At 39.2% G+C, this 15,255-nt stretch overlaps 1 protein-coding gene across 1 annotated transcript; it reads left to right on the top strand.

Moving 5' to 3' along the window:
• Positions 1–368: 368 nt before the first annotated feature.
• Positions 369–12,986, top strand: TERB1 (telomere repeat binding bouquet formation protein 1; the record flags this gene model as incomplete). The annotated part of the gene is made up of 12 exons (XM_041397398.1): positions 369–521; positions 1,600–1,731; positions 3,105–3,230; positions 4,194–4,351; positions 5,085–5,440; positions 6,990–7,051; positions 8,054–8,140; positions 9,284–9,454; positions 10,510–10,590; positions 11,548–11,661; positions 12,046–12,158; positions 12,665–12,986. Coding segments are annotated over 12 exons (1,829 nt in total), but the record flags the coding sequence as incomplete, so codon positions are not given.
• Between the last annotated feature and the right edge of the window lie 2,269 nt (positions 12,987–15,255).

Here is a 15,255-nt window from a genome sequence, read left to right as displayed (position 1 = left end):
GCTGTGCTCAAGCCCACAAACAGCCACAATCTGGTTACATTTCATAGGGTCAGTAAAACTGTTTGGAGGTGTTTTGATTAAAAGTGTGTCTAAATTGAAGTCCCTATTACATGACTGAAAACAATGACTTAGGTAGAATTCAGGCTTGATGTTTGCCATTTTGTGCACATATTAGGGTCATGTTTTCCTGTAACTGTTATTTGCAGTTACTACATTTCTTGAAATTAATGTATATCCAGCTTCTGTTGTATAAGAAATGTAATGACTAACACATGCACAGAAGAACTCTGATGGACTTAGTTGGTGAAATGCTAAAATAATTTGCAAACTCTGTTGCTTAAATCACATTTTTTCTTTTTTCCACTAAGCATATGTGCAGAAATATTTTGTTTCTATTGGAGGATTGGATACATTAGCCAAAGTTCTCCTTGAGCTTATGCATGATTCCAGTTTGAGTCACTCCAGCATGAAACTTGCAGTGGTAGTAACAAAGACTCTGGATGCCTGCATTGCTAATAACTGTGAGTGGAAAGACATTTTTTATCTAGGTAATTTTAAAATGCAATTTTTAAAGTCTTGTGCTGGTGGAAAGTTGTAGAAATGAATGCTTTAAGGCAGTTAAGTAATGTACATCCCAGTAGATGTTGCAGTGTTTTTTAAAGTTCAGAGGTGTAAGTGGGGAGTGATTCAGTTCATTTGAGGTGGGTTACTGTCCCATTGTTGCTAAAATGCATACAGTGAAATTTAAACCCGACTGAAAATTAAAAGTAAGATGCTACAGCTCATGCTGGGTAAGTAAAGCTGAGCTCTGGGCCTGGATTTGGTCAGTCAGTTTGGATCCTGGAGTTAGGCCTATGCCTGGATAATAAATTGTGTAGCTCTAGGAAGCTTTAGTAATTCAGAGGTGGAGCTGAACGAAGGTGCTGTTTCTGCACAGCACACTCTGCTCTGCTTTGCTGGCTGGGTACTGCTCTCCTGATGAGGTCTGGTGTTTTCCACACAAGGTTTGCAGAAACCTGTGATCCTGACGAGCCTGTGCTGTGGCCTTGGTTGGTGTATCTCACACTGGTGCCATAAGAGCTTCAAATGGAAGGTTAAAAAGTTTAAACAACAGTTTAAAAGCATAAGCCTGCACTGGTTCTGAGGGTAGTTTCAGATCAGCTGGCTGTGACAGGACCAGGCCTCAGCATGGATGGAGCAGCTGTGCTGTTGCCAGTGCCAGGTCCCCCTGCTCTTCTTATGGCAGATACTCTGTGTGTCAGAACTGATTCAACTGGCTCTGGCTCCATGCTGGAGCTGATAAAGGATGTGGAGAAACTCAGCAGGGATCTCCAAACTTGCACAGGGCAAAGCCCTCGTTGGTCAGATCTGCCTCATCTCCATGGAGCACAGGCTGGGGGATGGGCAGGGCTGGATTTGGGAGCAGCACAGGAGGGATGGGGTAATCTGAACTGTTGGAGGTGGAGCAGGGCAGGGCTGAGCAGGCCCAAGGCTTTGAGGGGTTTGTAGGGTTCCCTCAAAACCCAGCATTTTATCCTTGGATAATTCCTGTACGCTCACGATCGACTTTCTTTTCCTTCCAATTGTTTTAACAAACAGCTGCCATGAGCGTTGTCTTGGCACAGTACCACACTGTGTCAGAGCTGCTGAAGCTGCTGTCCAATGAGACACTGAGCACAGGAGAAAAAATCAGTATTATTCTAACAATTGGGCACTGTACTGAAGTTTGTGGTAAGATTTGCTTTTTCTTTTTCCTGTCTGTCAGCTTCTCCTAAATTCTCATACACTGACTCCTCCAGTGGTGTCACTTCATCAAGACTGGAACACGAGAGAGAGTTCTCTTAAATACCATAATGTCAATATTTGGACAAAATTTTTCTATCATGTTCCATCTTTAAATTTTAAAGCTTGTTGGCAGGAAGTGTCTCTAGTAGCTTTGAAAAAGTAGACTAAATATGCAAGAATTCAGAGCTGGGCTTAGGTGTCACAGAAAAGAATTAATCCAGACCTGAAAGCTACTGCAGTCCAGACGTGGCAGATGGGTTGTCTTGAGCACCCTTTCCATGGTGCTTGGAACACAGAGTTCTGCCCACTGCTTGCAAGGCCAGTAATATTTGTAAGAGCCATGTAAGAGCATTGGTTTTCAAGACACAGAAGCAGTAGGTAGCCCTGAAATGTATTTGTCATGTTCCTCAGGGCTTGCCCAAGCATATCTGGCACAAATACAACACTTCACTTGGTATTTTGTGGTAGTGCAAGCAAAGAGAAAGGGAATTTCATTTGTAGTCCTGTTTTTTCACATGTGTGTTTAGATAAACAAGGAAAAGGCCTGATGTTCAAAAATCCTGGTTGGTTTTCATCCTCTGAGTGCCAATAACATGTTCAATGATTAGCTCAATAGGACACAAATTTATTTTAACAGACATTTTTTCATGAAGAATTAGTGAAACAAGACTTAATGGAAAATGTCTTTTGAATAGTAAAAATGATTAAACCAACAGAAAAAAGGTTTCTCTTAAAATGTCAACACTGTCAAAACAAAAATGTTTAATTTTTTTAATTTATTTTTTTAGTTAAGTTTAAAGAAGAAAGAGCTATGTTTAGCAAGTTAGCAGTTCTATGAATATGTATGCAAATAAATTAAGCTAATTACATAATGAATGAGGAGGAACAGATTGGCTAGACCAGGATTAAACTACTAATTTTATTTTGCTGGTTACAAACCTTGAGATTTTGATATTTGTGCATCTCAGGCCTCACTCAAATGTCGCGTATCTTCTCCAAGAGCCGGTCATGGAAGAGAAGAAGTGCAAGAGTCATTGTTCAAATGTTTTAGGCCACAATTAAATGAGCTTGGAACTCCATCATATAATTTGTCTCAGTAGTCATCCTTCAGTTTTCTCACAGTAATCTGAGTTCTGGTCAAATCATCCTGTGGGATGTAAAGCTCTCCTGCTGTCACTGCAGCAGGCTCGGCTCTGTAGTGAAAATGTCTCTTTCTACAGAAACTTGCAGAAAGCTGCCAGTATTGGCTCCTAAAATTGCTGTAAGGTTAAGGTGTGTGGGGCTGCAACCAAACTTTCCTTTGCCATGTCCTGTTCTAGAAGAAAACCAGTGTGAGCTGCTTCAGAACAATGGTCTGCCACTTATGATTCAGGTATTGACAGAATCTCAGGACGAGGAACTCATCAGAGCTGCTACTTTTGTGCTGCAGAACTGCAAACAAATGAGTAAGCTTGCTGTTCCTGCTTTAAAAATGACACTGATTGTTTCCATCTCTGTGTTCTGCTGATTCCCCAAGTGATTTTAACTGCAGCAGCTTTGTAATTCTGTGTACTCCAAAAGATGTTTGTTTTCTGCACAGAAAGTTGCTTATTTGTCATCAAGAACTGACTTAGGCAGAAAAAAGAGAAGTAAGAATTGCAGCAGTGTTGCAATAATGCATTTGTGAAACCTCTCCATGTAGGGTCAGTTCTTAAAGCTTCCCCATCTATAAAGTGTGTGGAAAATATGAACATTGTCATTTAACACCCAGTGGATACTCTCTTCCTGGGGATGTAGCACTAGAGGGAGAGAATAAACCAGGAGATAATCAAGCCCAAAATCACTGTGTCTGCATTAATTTCCACTATTAAGAAATCTTGATCTTTTTTTTCTGAAGTAGGATGTATTTTTTGGCCCTGTTTCAGTTTTTTATTAATTATCTGTACAATAACTCCCATGAAACAGAGAGACCTTGTCCTGTAATCTCTAGAGGGTGGAGGGTGTGCAATTGCTGATTAGGAAAAAACAAACCAGTATCTACATTTCTGTGCTGCAAGCACAACTGAGAGGTTAGGGTAAGATTGAGGAGGTGTGGAGATTTGTAGTGTCCATTAATATGGAATTGGTTTTTTTTAAAAGCAGAGACTCAAACTGGTGAAGAAGGCAGAGTTAAGTCAATGAAAAAGTCTTTATTTTTTTCACAGCAGCGTTGTGAAAGCAGTTTATAAGGAACTATGATTGCAAGTTCACCTCTTGCAGCTTACATTTCAAGTGTGTTAACATTTATGTGTAAATTTAAGTTTTATAAAAATTGTTATTTTGCATTGAATTGTTGGTGCTGGCCCTCGGCATACTAAAATATAATAAATACTTTTTAAATGTTACTTGATAAAGTATTAACTATTAATGTTGTCTCATATTTTATAAAGCTGAACAGTTGTCTCTGAAATTATATGATAACTCATTAAATGTGAACAACGCAGAAGAATTGGATGTGCAAGTCAGAAAAAGATGTCTGCAAGACTACTGGAAGAAAGCAAAAGAAATTTTACACAGAATAAACTCAATTGAAAAACAGCACAATGAGGTTGGCCTATTTACCAAAATAGGATGAAACTAATCACATCTTTCCAGAGTTTAAGGAGAAAGCAAAAGTAAATCCTTAAGTCAATTTGAATGTGAGCAGAAAACCCAGGCAAAAACGTTGGATTTGTGTGAAACTACAACCTGCAACTTTTATCAGTATTGTAGATCAGACCGAGTTACAGGTGTGCAGAGAAGGGAGGCATCTGTATTGTATGAAGTATTCTAGTGTACTGTAAACCCACATTTTCTATGAGCTAGAAAAAAAGTTGAATTTATTTTTAATTGTTGGACATCCGTACCTATAATTTTAATATTTGCATGCATGAAATGCTCAGGGTTGTACAGCTGTGGTTGGATAGATGATAAAGGAGGATGCGAACATAAGCTGAGATAAGTTTGTTTCCTTTTTTCCTTGTGCTTTAAAGCTTCTAAGTATCTGTGGGTTTGGAACAACAAGTTTATGAGTTATTTAGATGGCTTTTACTTTCTAGCAGTGCCTTGTATTAGTAGCAAATTCCTTGCTTTAGCCTGAAATTAGCACTTAGGAAGTACCCCCTCAATACCTTAAGTGGCATTGCTGTCTTGTTGGCTCTCAGCTCAGTCAGGGGGCTTCTGAAGCTTCTCTGGAATTTGCTTAACCCTCAGAGTTCGACTATCTAGTTAATCCTGGCACTGGATTAAGTTAACATTTTTATAGAGCTCACATAATCACTAACCAGTATTTTTCAATACAGGAAAGAGTGCAAGGAGAAACATTTGTAGATGAATCTTCAGTAGCCAATTCTGAAGCATTAAAGTCCCATGAAGTGAATCCTGTTGATCCAAAGAAATACACAGAAGGAACACAGAAAGATGTCTGTTGTCCACAGTTGACCTCAAAGTTGAATAATCAGGTTCTTGCTTCATCTGTAACTTCTGCTCCACAAAAAGATGAAACGGTGAACACTACGGATGCAGCTCCTGCCAGACAGCAGGAACAGAGGAACATTCTGTGTTCAGTCACTGAGCTGCAAACAGACAGTGTACCTCAAAGTCACAATATAGATGGAAAAACTGCTTTTGGAAAAGATCAGTCTGGTCTTCAGGCAGGGTGAGAATCTTACACCTAAGCAGAAATACTAAGTTGCTTTTCTTTAGTCATTCCAGATTGACAGGCTTTACAATTACCTGTCACTAACTATGGGTGGTTTTCCTAGTGGAAAGGCGTAGCCCTTTGGTGGCCCACCAGAGGTTGTTTTGGAAGTCACAGATCAAAGACTGCAGTCATTGCAGTAACAAAGCTGCTGATCTTTGAGTGCAGGTGTTGTACAGAGAGCCTCTTTCAGGGCATGTTTGAGTGCCTTCAGCATAGCGCTGAAAATCATTCCTGGCTTTTGCCCCAGAGTTCTCACTGGTGTAACAGACCAAGATTTAAGCTGTTGGTTTGGACAAAACCACAATGTTTCTGTAATGTGTACTTACTAGGGAAGCAGCAGGTAGAGAACTGCTTGGAAAAGTACTGAAACTAGAGTGTGTGCAAAGTAGGGGGAAAAGTTTCTGCACCTCTGCTGTTCTCACCTCCTGTTCCAGTGCTACCCTGCATGGAAAGGGAAAGGAACAGCCCTATTTGGGGCTGTTCTCTTGCTCGTTGGTCTCACACAGATGCTAGTTTTCCTCATTTTCTTTTGCTGCTTGTGTTTATCTTTCCTGTTGATAACCCCAAAATTATTTATAGCTAACTTGTAATGATAAATACAGATACCATTCTCTTGAGTTTATATCTGGAATATCCCTCAAGACTGTCAATGGAAAAGTATAAGCAAAACTACATTTTTGGGGGGTTTTATGTTTTGTTTTGGGCTTTTTGAGTTCCACATTTTTATTGTGCTTTTTTTTATGTGTCTGGCTGCACCTTGCTCTGTGCAGTTTCCTGGTATTATATTGTTACTTTGCAATTACCACAGAAATCACCAAGAGCCTGGATATTTTCCATGGTACATTCAGGTAAATTTTGCTTTTCTGCTGGTCAGCATAATTTCACAGCTTCTTTAGTTGTTGTTCTGGGCTCTGATGCACAAAGTTCTTAAAATATCAATTCAAAAATCTCTTTGTGTGAACACAGGAGCTACTGGAAGGTAACCATGGATCAGGCTTCTTGCTCCTGCAGCTTTCTGAGGGGGTCAGGGACACAAAAATGCTCCATCAGGGTATCATAGCAGTGTGTTGGTTGCACTGAAGTTAACTGGGCTAAGAAAAGAAGAAAACCAATTACCTTTTAGAGTATTTGCTGCCAGTGATGAAGGCTACAGTATTCTGAAGACTTTGTGAGAGCTTTGTGTGCACTTGCTAATCTTTATGTGAATCTGAATTGCAAATTACTCTGGAAACCAGTGACAGCTCTGCACTTCCTGCTGAACTGACTGCACAGAATGCCAATCCCAGATCTCTGGGAAACAGGTTTAACATGCACTGATACATGCTGGGTGCCATAAGTCCAGTAACTTGGAATAATTAGAATAATTTTTTTAGGGTTTTGTCTTCAATATATTTAATATGTGTTTTTGTTGTGCCCTTGGAATGCGTGTATTCATTTGCAGGTAAATGTACATTGTTTTTATTGTTTTATTGGTTTTAATTTGATTACATTTTGATCTTCCCAGTGAACAGTTATTTCAACAACCAGCAGAGACTGTTAGAAATATGAACCCGACATGTGTATCAGGTACAAATAGCTACACATACTCCTTTCTGAGCTGATTTTGTTCTTAATGAGATTTTAATTAGTTTTGTGTACGTTTACCACTACTTTTTATCACTTGTTATGTATCATTAGATGACAGAGGTGCCTTATGTGCAATATCCTTTAACTGGTTTGCATAGTGTTGGAATTTTATATTGTACACAATTTTACCAGGAGAACATTTATCCTACTTTTCTTCTAATACATACTTTAGTTTTCTTTTCTTAAACTGATTTTAACTATACAAATTAATGTATCAGAGATAAAGTTTAGTGTTTAATCTGACTACTGAAAGCCACTAACAGAAAATGGAGGTTTGGTCCAGTGCCTGTAAGGCTGGGATGGAGGCTGCCTGTGAGAGTGACTTCTGCCTGATGCTGTTCCTACATGGTGATCTTTTGTTTAAGAAAAAAGATTTTCAGATTTGCATTAATCCTGGTCTGATACATTTATTTCAGAACTGGGATCGGTTCAATCAAATCTTTATTCATTGTTTACTTTCCTGTTAATTTATAAAATTGCTGAGTATTCATTAGATTAGAATTTGCCAGAATGGGAGCTTTACAGGTGACCAGCTGATCTCCAGGTTACATCTGTTTAAAGTGAGAATATGTGTTATTCCAATAGATTACATTTTTCAGCATTTGATTCCAAACAAAAATAAAATTTATAGGGCTTAGTTAAGCAATATAGGTTTACCAGGTTAATTTACTATGTTCAAGTTGAAGTCATTTCCTTTGGGAGAGTGGTGAAAAAACATTGAATTGAACTTGGTTATTCTGGAGTTACAAAAATGTGAATGTGAGGCATTTAACTTGAGAAATTCCACTTGGATTTTCTGCTGTTATGTTAATTAAACTTTAATAATCTACAAATAGATTATTACAAATAGAGAATGCAGTTGGATGTAGTTATACTGATGCATGATTACCATGGCAAAAGATAGGTTACATTTCTTAGCGACTTTTTTCCTCCCTCATTTAGATTCATTCTGCTCAGAGAAAACTGAGAGAGTGAAAAGTACTTCAGCTACACCTTCATCCCATAAAATGGCAGATTTAAGATGTTTAGGTAAGTATTATCTTAAATCTTTCTTTCCAGAGTACATAAAGAAGCCTTAAAGAGTCAGCAGTGCAGTAAGTTGATTGACTTGACAGAAATTGTAATACATCCCTTCCTTTTCCTTCCTTCCTTCCTTCCTTCCTTCCTTCCTTCCTTCCTTCCTTCCCTCCCCTTTTTTATACCTCTTATATAAAAGATAAATATTGAAATAAAGCTTCAAATTGCAGTTTTGGTCCATGTAATGATGTGGGTTTAACGTGTGTAATAATGTTGGTCTCCCTAATTAGAAGAATACTTGAGCAAGTGTTTTCCTCCTTTCTCTGCTTTCAGAGATGGAGGAAGAACACATAGCCCTGCTCATTTCCCTCATTTATTCTCCTGGTAAGCCTCCTCAGTGTTTTGCAGGCCTTCTCTTCTCTCTGCCTCACTGCTGTGAAGTATAGGCAGGCAGTTTCATGGTAATCCACATCTACAGCCTTCCATTACCCCAGGCTCTACTTCCTCAGCCTGCTCCATCAGTAGGTCATGAGAATGTTGCTGGTACTCTGGATTTGTGAGTGGATTTTGTAATCAAGCCTATGTTTCTTTATTTAAAAACCTCCAACAAAACAAAAACCCACAGAAGACAAAAGACCCCCCCCAAAGCAGCCCATAACCCACCTTTGAACATTATTTTTATCTGAGTTGTCAAACTAAATTCAAGCTGAGATTTAGCACTGCTTTACCTTAAGGTAGAGTACTATAGATACTTGTGCCCTTCCTGTGACTCCTCACACAAGTTCTCCTTCAGCTGATGTAACTTAATCATGAGGGCTTCCAAGTATATCTAAACCATAAATTACCCTAGGAATGTCCTCAAAAATGAGCAGCAAGGCTTCCTGTGAGGGCATTCATGCCTAAACTAGATTTAGCTCTGTGCCTCACTCAGTACTTCTGGAGTGGAACTGCAGTGTAACTTAATCCCATAAAATGTTGAAAACTATTTTTTTTAAGAGAGCAAATACAAAGTATTTCAAGAAGTCACATAAAAATGCCATGATTATGGAAAACCTGAAGTCAAATTGATCCTAGTGAGCAAAATAAAACCTGAACTTTGTGGTGGCTTGTTTAGAAGCTGTGATTGCTGTTTCTGCAATATCCTATTTTTCCCAGGTTGCACAGCAGGAGGGCTATCCTTGAACAGTAAAACCTTCACCAAGATGTTGCAGAGTTGCCTGCACAGGTGCGAGCACCACAGAGTCATCCTGGAGGCTGAAGAAAGACACCGAGGGGAGCTCCGCAGGGTGGCTGCTGGTAACAACAGCAGACCTGCAACTCACCAGAGTATGGAGTTTATGTTCAGTGCTTGGAACCGTTGCTTTAGAATTGCATTTAAAATTCTGAACTTCTGTTTATTTGCTTCTGATTGTCTTGCTGTTTGAAACTCTCTCATGGAATTTGATTTACAGTGATTTGTACTAAGTGACATCAGAACTGGCCACTTCTGTTTTGAAGGATCTTGTGTGTTTCTTGCCATGGTGACAGATGCTCATTATAGGCTTTCATAAGATTCTCACATTTGCCAGAAGTAGTCAAGTCCTAAGAGAAAGGAATGTATTAAGTTGAAATATGTGCAAGTAAATGTATGACCACACCGAAGGAATTTCATTCAGTATTCACAGAATCACAGAATGACTGGGTTGGAAGAGACCTTTAAGATTATCGAGTCCAACCCAGCCCTAACAACACCCCAACTAAACCCTGGCACTGAGTGCCACATTCAGTCTTGTTTTAAACACATCCAGGGATGGTGACTCCACCACCTCCCTGGACAGACCATTCCAGTACTTTATCATTCATTCCATGAAAAACTTTTTCCCAATATCCAACCTCTGTTTCCCTTGGTGCAGCTTGAGACTGTGACCTCTGCTTCTGTCAGTGCTGCCTGGAGAAAGAGACCAACCCCACCTGAGCACAGGCACCTTTCAGGAGCTGTGCAGAGTGATAAGGTCACCTCTGAGTCTCCTTTTCTCCAGGCTGAGCAGCCCCAGCTCCCTCAGTCATTCCTCACAGGGTTTGTGTTCCCAGCCCCTCTCCAGCCCCGTTGCCTCCTCTGGACGTGTTCAAGTGTCCCAAGGTCCTTCCCAAAGTGAGGGGCCAGAGCTGGGCACAGCACTCGAGGTGTGGCCTCAGCAGAGCCCAGCACAGGGGAAGGAGGGCCTCCCTGCTCCTGCTGGCCACGCTGTTCCTGATACACTTAAGGGTCCAGGATACTTAGAGATCTTAATGAATTAAATAGAAGCACATTTTGTATTTTTCTGGTTTAAAGAAGGAATTCTGAAAATTAAACAGTTATTACTTACTAGCATTTGTTCTGATGCTCATCTTATATTTTCCAGAAATGCTGCTGGCCCCAGTAAAGAAAGACAGGCTACATAAAGAAATACCAACTTTTAGGAGCAAGAAGGATAGTTTCCAAAGTAAGGGCTTGGTTTGGAAATGTGTGAAAAGCCCTTACTGTCTATTAATTCTTTTTCAGAACTTTACCATGGGAGACTGTGGATAGAAAACTCTTTTTTCCTCTAGATTCTGAGAATAATCTGTATATTATTAGGCCATAAAATGCATACTCTATAATCATGAAATCGTGTAATGCACATTGTCTCTCTGCAAAGTTATCTGGCACTTGCTGTGTTGATCCTGTTTTGAATCCTGTCAGGGTTACTTCCTTGGCATTTGCTATTTCTCAGTTTTTTGTGGCATTGTTTTCTAAAATTGGAGAGGTTTAGTCGTGCTCAAAGCAGAGCTTAGCTGCCTGAACCTGGATTCAACACCACTCCTTACACAGTTCCAGTCATGTTTTTCCATTAGACCCATTCCTGTTCCTGCTGGGAGCTCTGTTGAGGACTTGGGGCTTGTGATAAACAGCCAGACCAGGAATCCTTAATGAATTCTTTGAAATGAGAATTGAAATTTGAATTTTGAAATTTCCACCAAAAATTTATTTTTAGTACTCTTATTTTCAAAAGCCTTGTTTACATGGTTATTTTATTTAATTAATGCCCAGTAAAAGCTAGTAGGTTGATTTTTGAATATGTTTATATTTTTCCCACTTCAGATTCAGTAATTGATTAATTTGTCTTATGAAAGCCATAAAGTTATTTTAAAATGTAAAAACCTAACTAAAGCAACTGTATTTCATCTTGAAAGCCCATTACAATAATATATTGTCTTTAGTAAGTACACACTTCCTGTAAGCTAAAGTAAACTGAATTTTCCAGTCTTTCTTCCAAGACCAGATTAGTGATATGGCTCAAAAGATGGTTCTCTCTTGAATTTTTATTCCTAAAACATAACCTATGTTTTGTGATTTGGGGTTTTTTCTAATAACAGTGTGTAATGTGTTATTGTTTGGGTTTTTATTGTTTATTTTTAAGGCATTCTTTTGACTCCAAATAGAAAAGACAAATCTAATACTTCAAAGAGAGATGAACATAGCAGAAATGTTATGTGGACTAGCAACTATAACTTGACACCTGCATATGAAAAGTGTGAGTATTACCAGAAAATGAGTTCTGTGATATGCACAACTGAAAGATCAGTATTTGCATTTAGGTCAGGGCATTGAGAGAAGCACCTGTCCTTGCTATTGGAGGTAAATGGTGACGAATTTAAACAAAGTGTTACACTTATCTCTTACAGAAATCCACTTGAACGTCGATAATATTATTATTTGTTTCTGGTTCATCAGTAGTCCCTATGCCTTAATGTGGATTATGAGAAAAATATCTAAGGAGAATGAGATATTAACAAAGCAACATTTACATACTCAGATTCATTAGAATAAATGCTCTTTTACAGTTTTATATCCAGTTTTCAGTAGATTTTAGTTAGTTTAAAGTGACTAAGTGGCCTCCTTGTTCACAATTTTGTAGCTTTACAAAAAAACCAAGATGCTAACCTGAAGAGACAGAGAATCAAAGAGATGTGCAGCCAGAAATGTCAGCACTTAAAAGAAAATTGCATACATTCACTTGACAAAGATGAGGTTAGTTATGCAAAGCCTAATCATGCACTGGCACGTTTATAAATGGCCAAATAAAAGCACTAGGAATTGCGTAGGTTTTTTTTTAGTCACCTTTATCAGGAGCCCAGTAGCAAAATGAACCTAATTAAAAAAACATTCTGTATTGATTCTACTCCAGTCATGCTGATTTAGCCCTGAATTGAGTTCAGCATTTTTCAGCTGATATCTTTTCAGAATGGTGGATTGGAAGGTCTGATTTGCACACTATGGAAGCAACAGAAACCTAAAGGAATAAACCTACTAAAAGAATAAACTATGTAAGCACAACAGAAATGAAGATCACAGAAAATTACTGTATTTTAGTAAGTGGTGACAGTGAAGAAACATTGGAGAAGCATTGTTCCCTTGCCAGTGAGACAATTTCTTTACAACTACTAAATGTTTAATTGCTGGTAATGTTACTTCCACGTGCAAAATAGTATGTACATTTACATAATTCTTAATGACACCAAAATAATTATTTGCAGGGTAATGAAATGTGTTCCCTGGCCATGAGCATGAGACCTTTGAACAAGAGAAGAGTCCGAAAAGATTTCACAACTGAAGAAATCAACTGCCTTTTGAAAGGCGTTCAAAAAATGGGCAACCACTGGAATTTGATTTTGTGGTCTTACCCTTTCCAGAAAGGAAGGACGAGCGTTGACCTTTCCAAGAAGTACTACAGGTTACAGGTGCAGGTACTCATCACTGAATTTGCTATGATGGCACATGCTGGGAGCCCAGTTTTCATTGTTTGCCCCTGAGCTGACTTGCAGAAGTAAAGACAGGCTTTCTGAGTGTGCCTTGTGTCAGTGCAGTGCCCACGGGAATGGCCATGAGAATGGTCTCTGGTGGAATTCCATCAGAACTGCAATTCAAATTGGTGCTGGGAGAGAGAGAACTAAAGTAGGGAAAGACCAGAGAGCCTTGGAACTTGCCACTGCCACCTGACAGGGTACAAAGAGAATGAGGGTGTCATTAAGGACTCTGAATTAATCCCTGTATTTATGGGGAAGTTGGTCTCCTGTCTGCTCGGCCTCTGTTGTGATGCTGGTCTGTGAAAGCCTCTGCAGCACTCTCCCTGTGATAAATCCATGCATCCCTCACACAGGGAGCATTGCTCCTGTGCTTTGGAGACCATGGGAGCAATTAAGTGATAAGCCTTTGTCTACTGAAAGCTAATCTGTAATTGTGCAGTGGTTTGGGGCAACATTTACCTTGATATTTTCTCTTTTATGTCCATTTTATAGAAGAAAAAAGCTCACAAAGGACATCAATAACATCATCTGCGAGTGCTTTGGATTTTGTTGCAGAATGTTCAAGAACAGCCTTTGTAATATTGAGGTATTGCCAGAACAACTTGAGCCCTTGGAGAATTTAGGTTGGTTTGGACTCCTGTTTTTCAGTGACAACTGACAGAATTGTTAGGCATTATAATTTAAATTTACCATAACTTGACAATTTATTTAAGTAATGCTATCATAGGCAATCAGAATTACTGATATTTCTGTATTTTACTGATACAGAAATATCAGTAAAAACAATTTGGAACTTAATTTAACCTTCTTGAGCATTTGATCTATGCAACTTTTGAGTTAACTTTTTGTGGCTTGCTCTATACCATTTGTAAGAAAAGGATGTATTGCTAAAATGAATACTTTATGTCTGAAACTGCTGTTAATGTTGTTGTGTCTGAATCTGTCTTCTCTTAATTAAATGAAATGTTTAAAGCAGGTAGAATATTTTGTCATGTGTTGAATACGCTGCATGTGCAGAAAAATGTCTCTGTGACAGAAAACACTGAATGTGTGGTTAAACACTGCTGCACAGAGGAGGCAAATCTTTCACTGCTACAGAAATTCTGTACTCACTGTTGAACTGAGCAGGTACTGGTAGAATTTGGCTTCTGTTTATAGTTGGACAGTTTTCTGGTGTATTTTTCAAATAAGTGAGCAGAACCAGCATTTCTGCTAATTACACCTTTTTTATAGGAAGCTTTACTGAAAGCCCTGATAACTTGCTTTTTCAGTGATAGCATTAGTATTTCAGTTGCATTTTTTACTTGTTCTGATAAAGGAATGATGAATCAATAGTTAATTTATTGTGGAAAAGGTTTAGTTATTGTATTAGCACTAGGTTTTCACCATGAAGTGGCTTGAATGCTTGAAAACAGGCAAGGTAACCAAAACCTGAGAGACTTGCAATAAAGATGATGCCAGTGATGCAATAAATATGTCTTCTAATATTTTCAGCTGTTGCAGTTTGGGGGGGGTTTATTTTTAAAATATTGAAACATCTATAAAAGATGTCTCTGCTTGGAGCTGTTGGCAGTAACAGGGTTGAGTATCAGTGGAACTATTGGCAGAGTAGGAGCCAAAAGGACTTCTGAGGTGGTGTCCCCAAGGGCACTGGGGTCCCTTACACACTCCAGATGTTTTTCCAGGGACACCATCCTAGTCCACACAAGCTGTTACTTCATCCTTTGACTGAATGTGTATTAGTATCCACATTGTCAAGACCTGAAATATGTCTCAAGTGGCTAAAATATGTAAGGTGTAAATCTTTACTTGCCACAAGGTGAGAATGTTGCAATAGTGACAATTTACCACACCTTAGGTGTAGTTCAGATTGGAAAGGCCCTGTGGAGCCTTTGGTCTCCTCTCCTGTTCGGAGAAGGACTGAGGTCAAAGTTACTGAAGTTGTTCAGTGCCTTGTCAGTTCTGAGACTCCTCAAGGAAGGAATTCCTGCTGCCTCTTCGGGCAGCCTCTGCTTGTGCTTCACCTCCTCTTGCAAGGCAGGGGCTGGAACCACGGCACTGGAACATTCTGGTGGGATCCGAAAGGGAAGTCATGGATCAGGAGCAGGCAGAAACCTGAGGTGTCAATTTGTGCAAGTCTTTTGCTCTCCTTTGGATTGACTGCACAGTTTTGATCAGTTTAATTTCCTTGCACAAGTGCTTTGAAATCCATACGTAACAGGCACCACAAAACCAAAACTGCATGAGAATAGTTGATGTCACTTTTAGGCTTGTTGGGCCACCCAGGGCAGTGTTTCAGCTCTTTGAAAGGCTGGAGCGAC

The sequence above is a fragment of the Onychostruthus taczanowskii genome, unplaced genomic scaffold (genome assembly GCF_017590055.1).
Source record: "Onychostruthus taczanowskii isolate IOZ18803 unplaced genomic scaffold, ASM1759005v1 scaffold139, whole genome shotgun sequence".
NCBI lineage: Eukaryota > Metazoa > Chordata > Aves > Passeriformes > Passeridae > Onychostruthus > Onychostruthus taczanowskii.
This window is presented reverse-complemented; position numbering and strand designations above follow the sequence as displayed.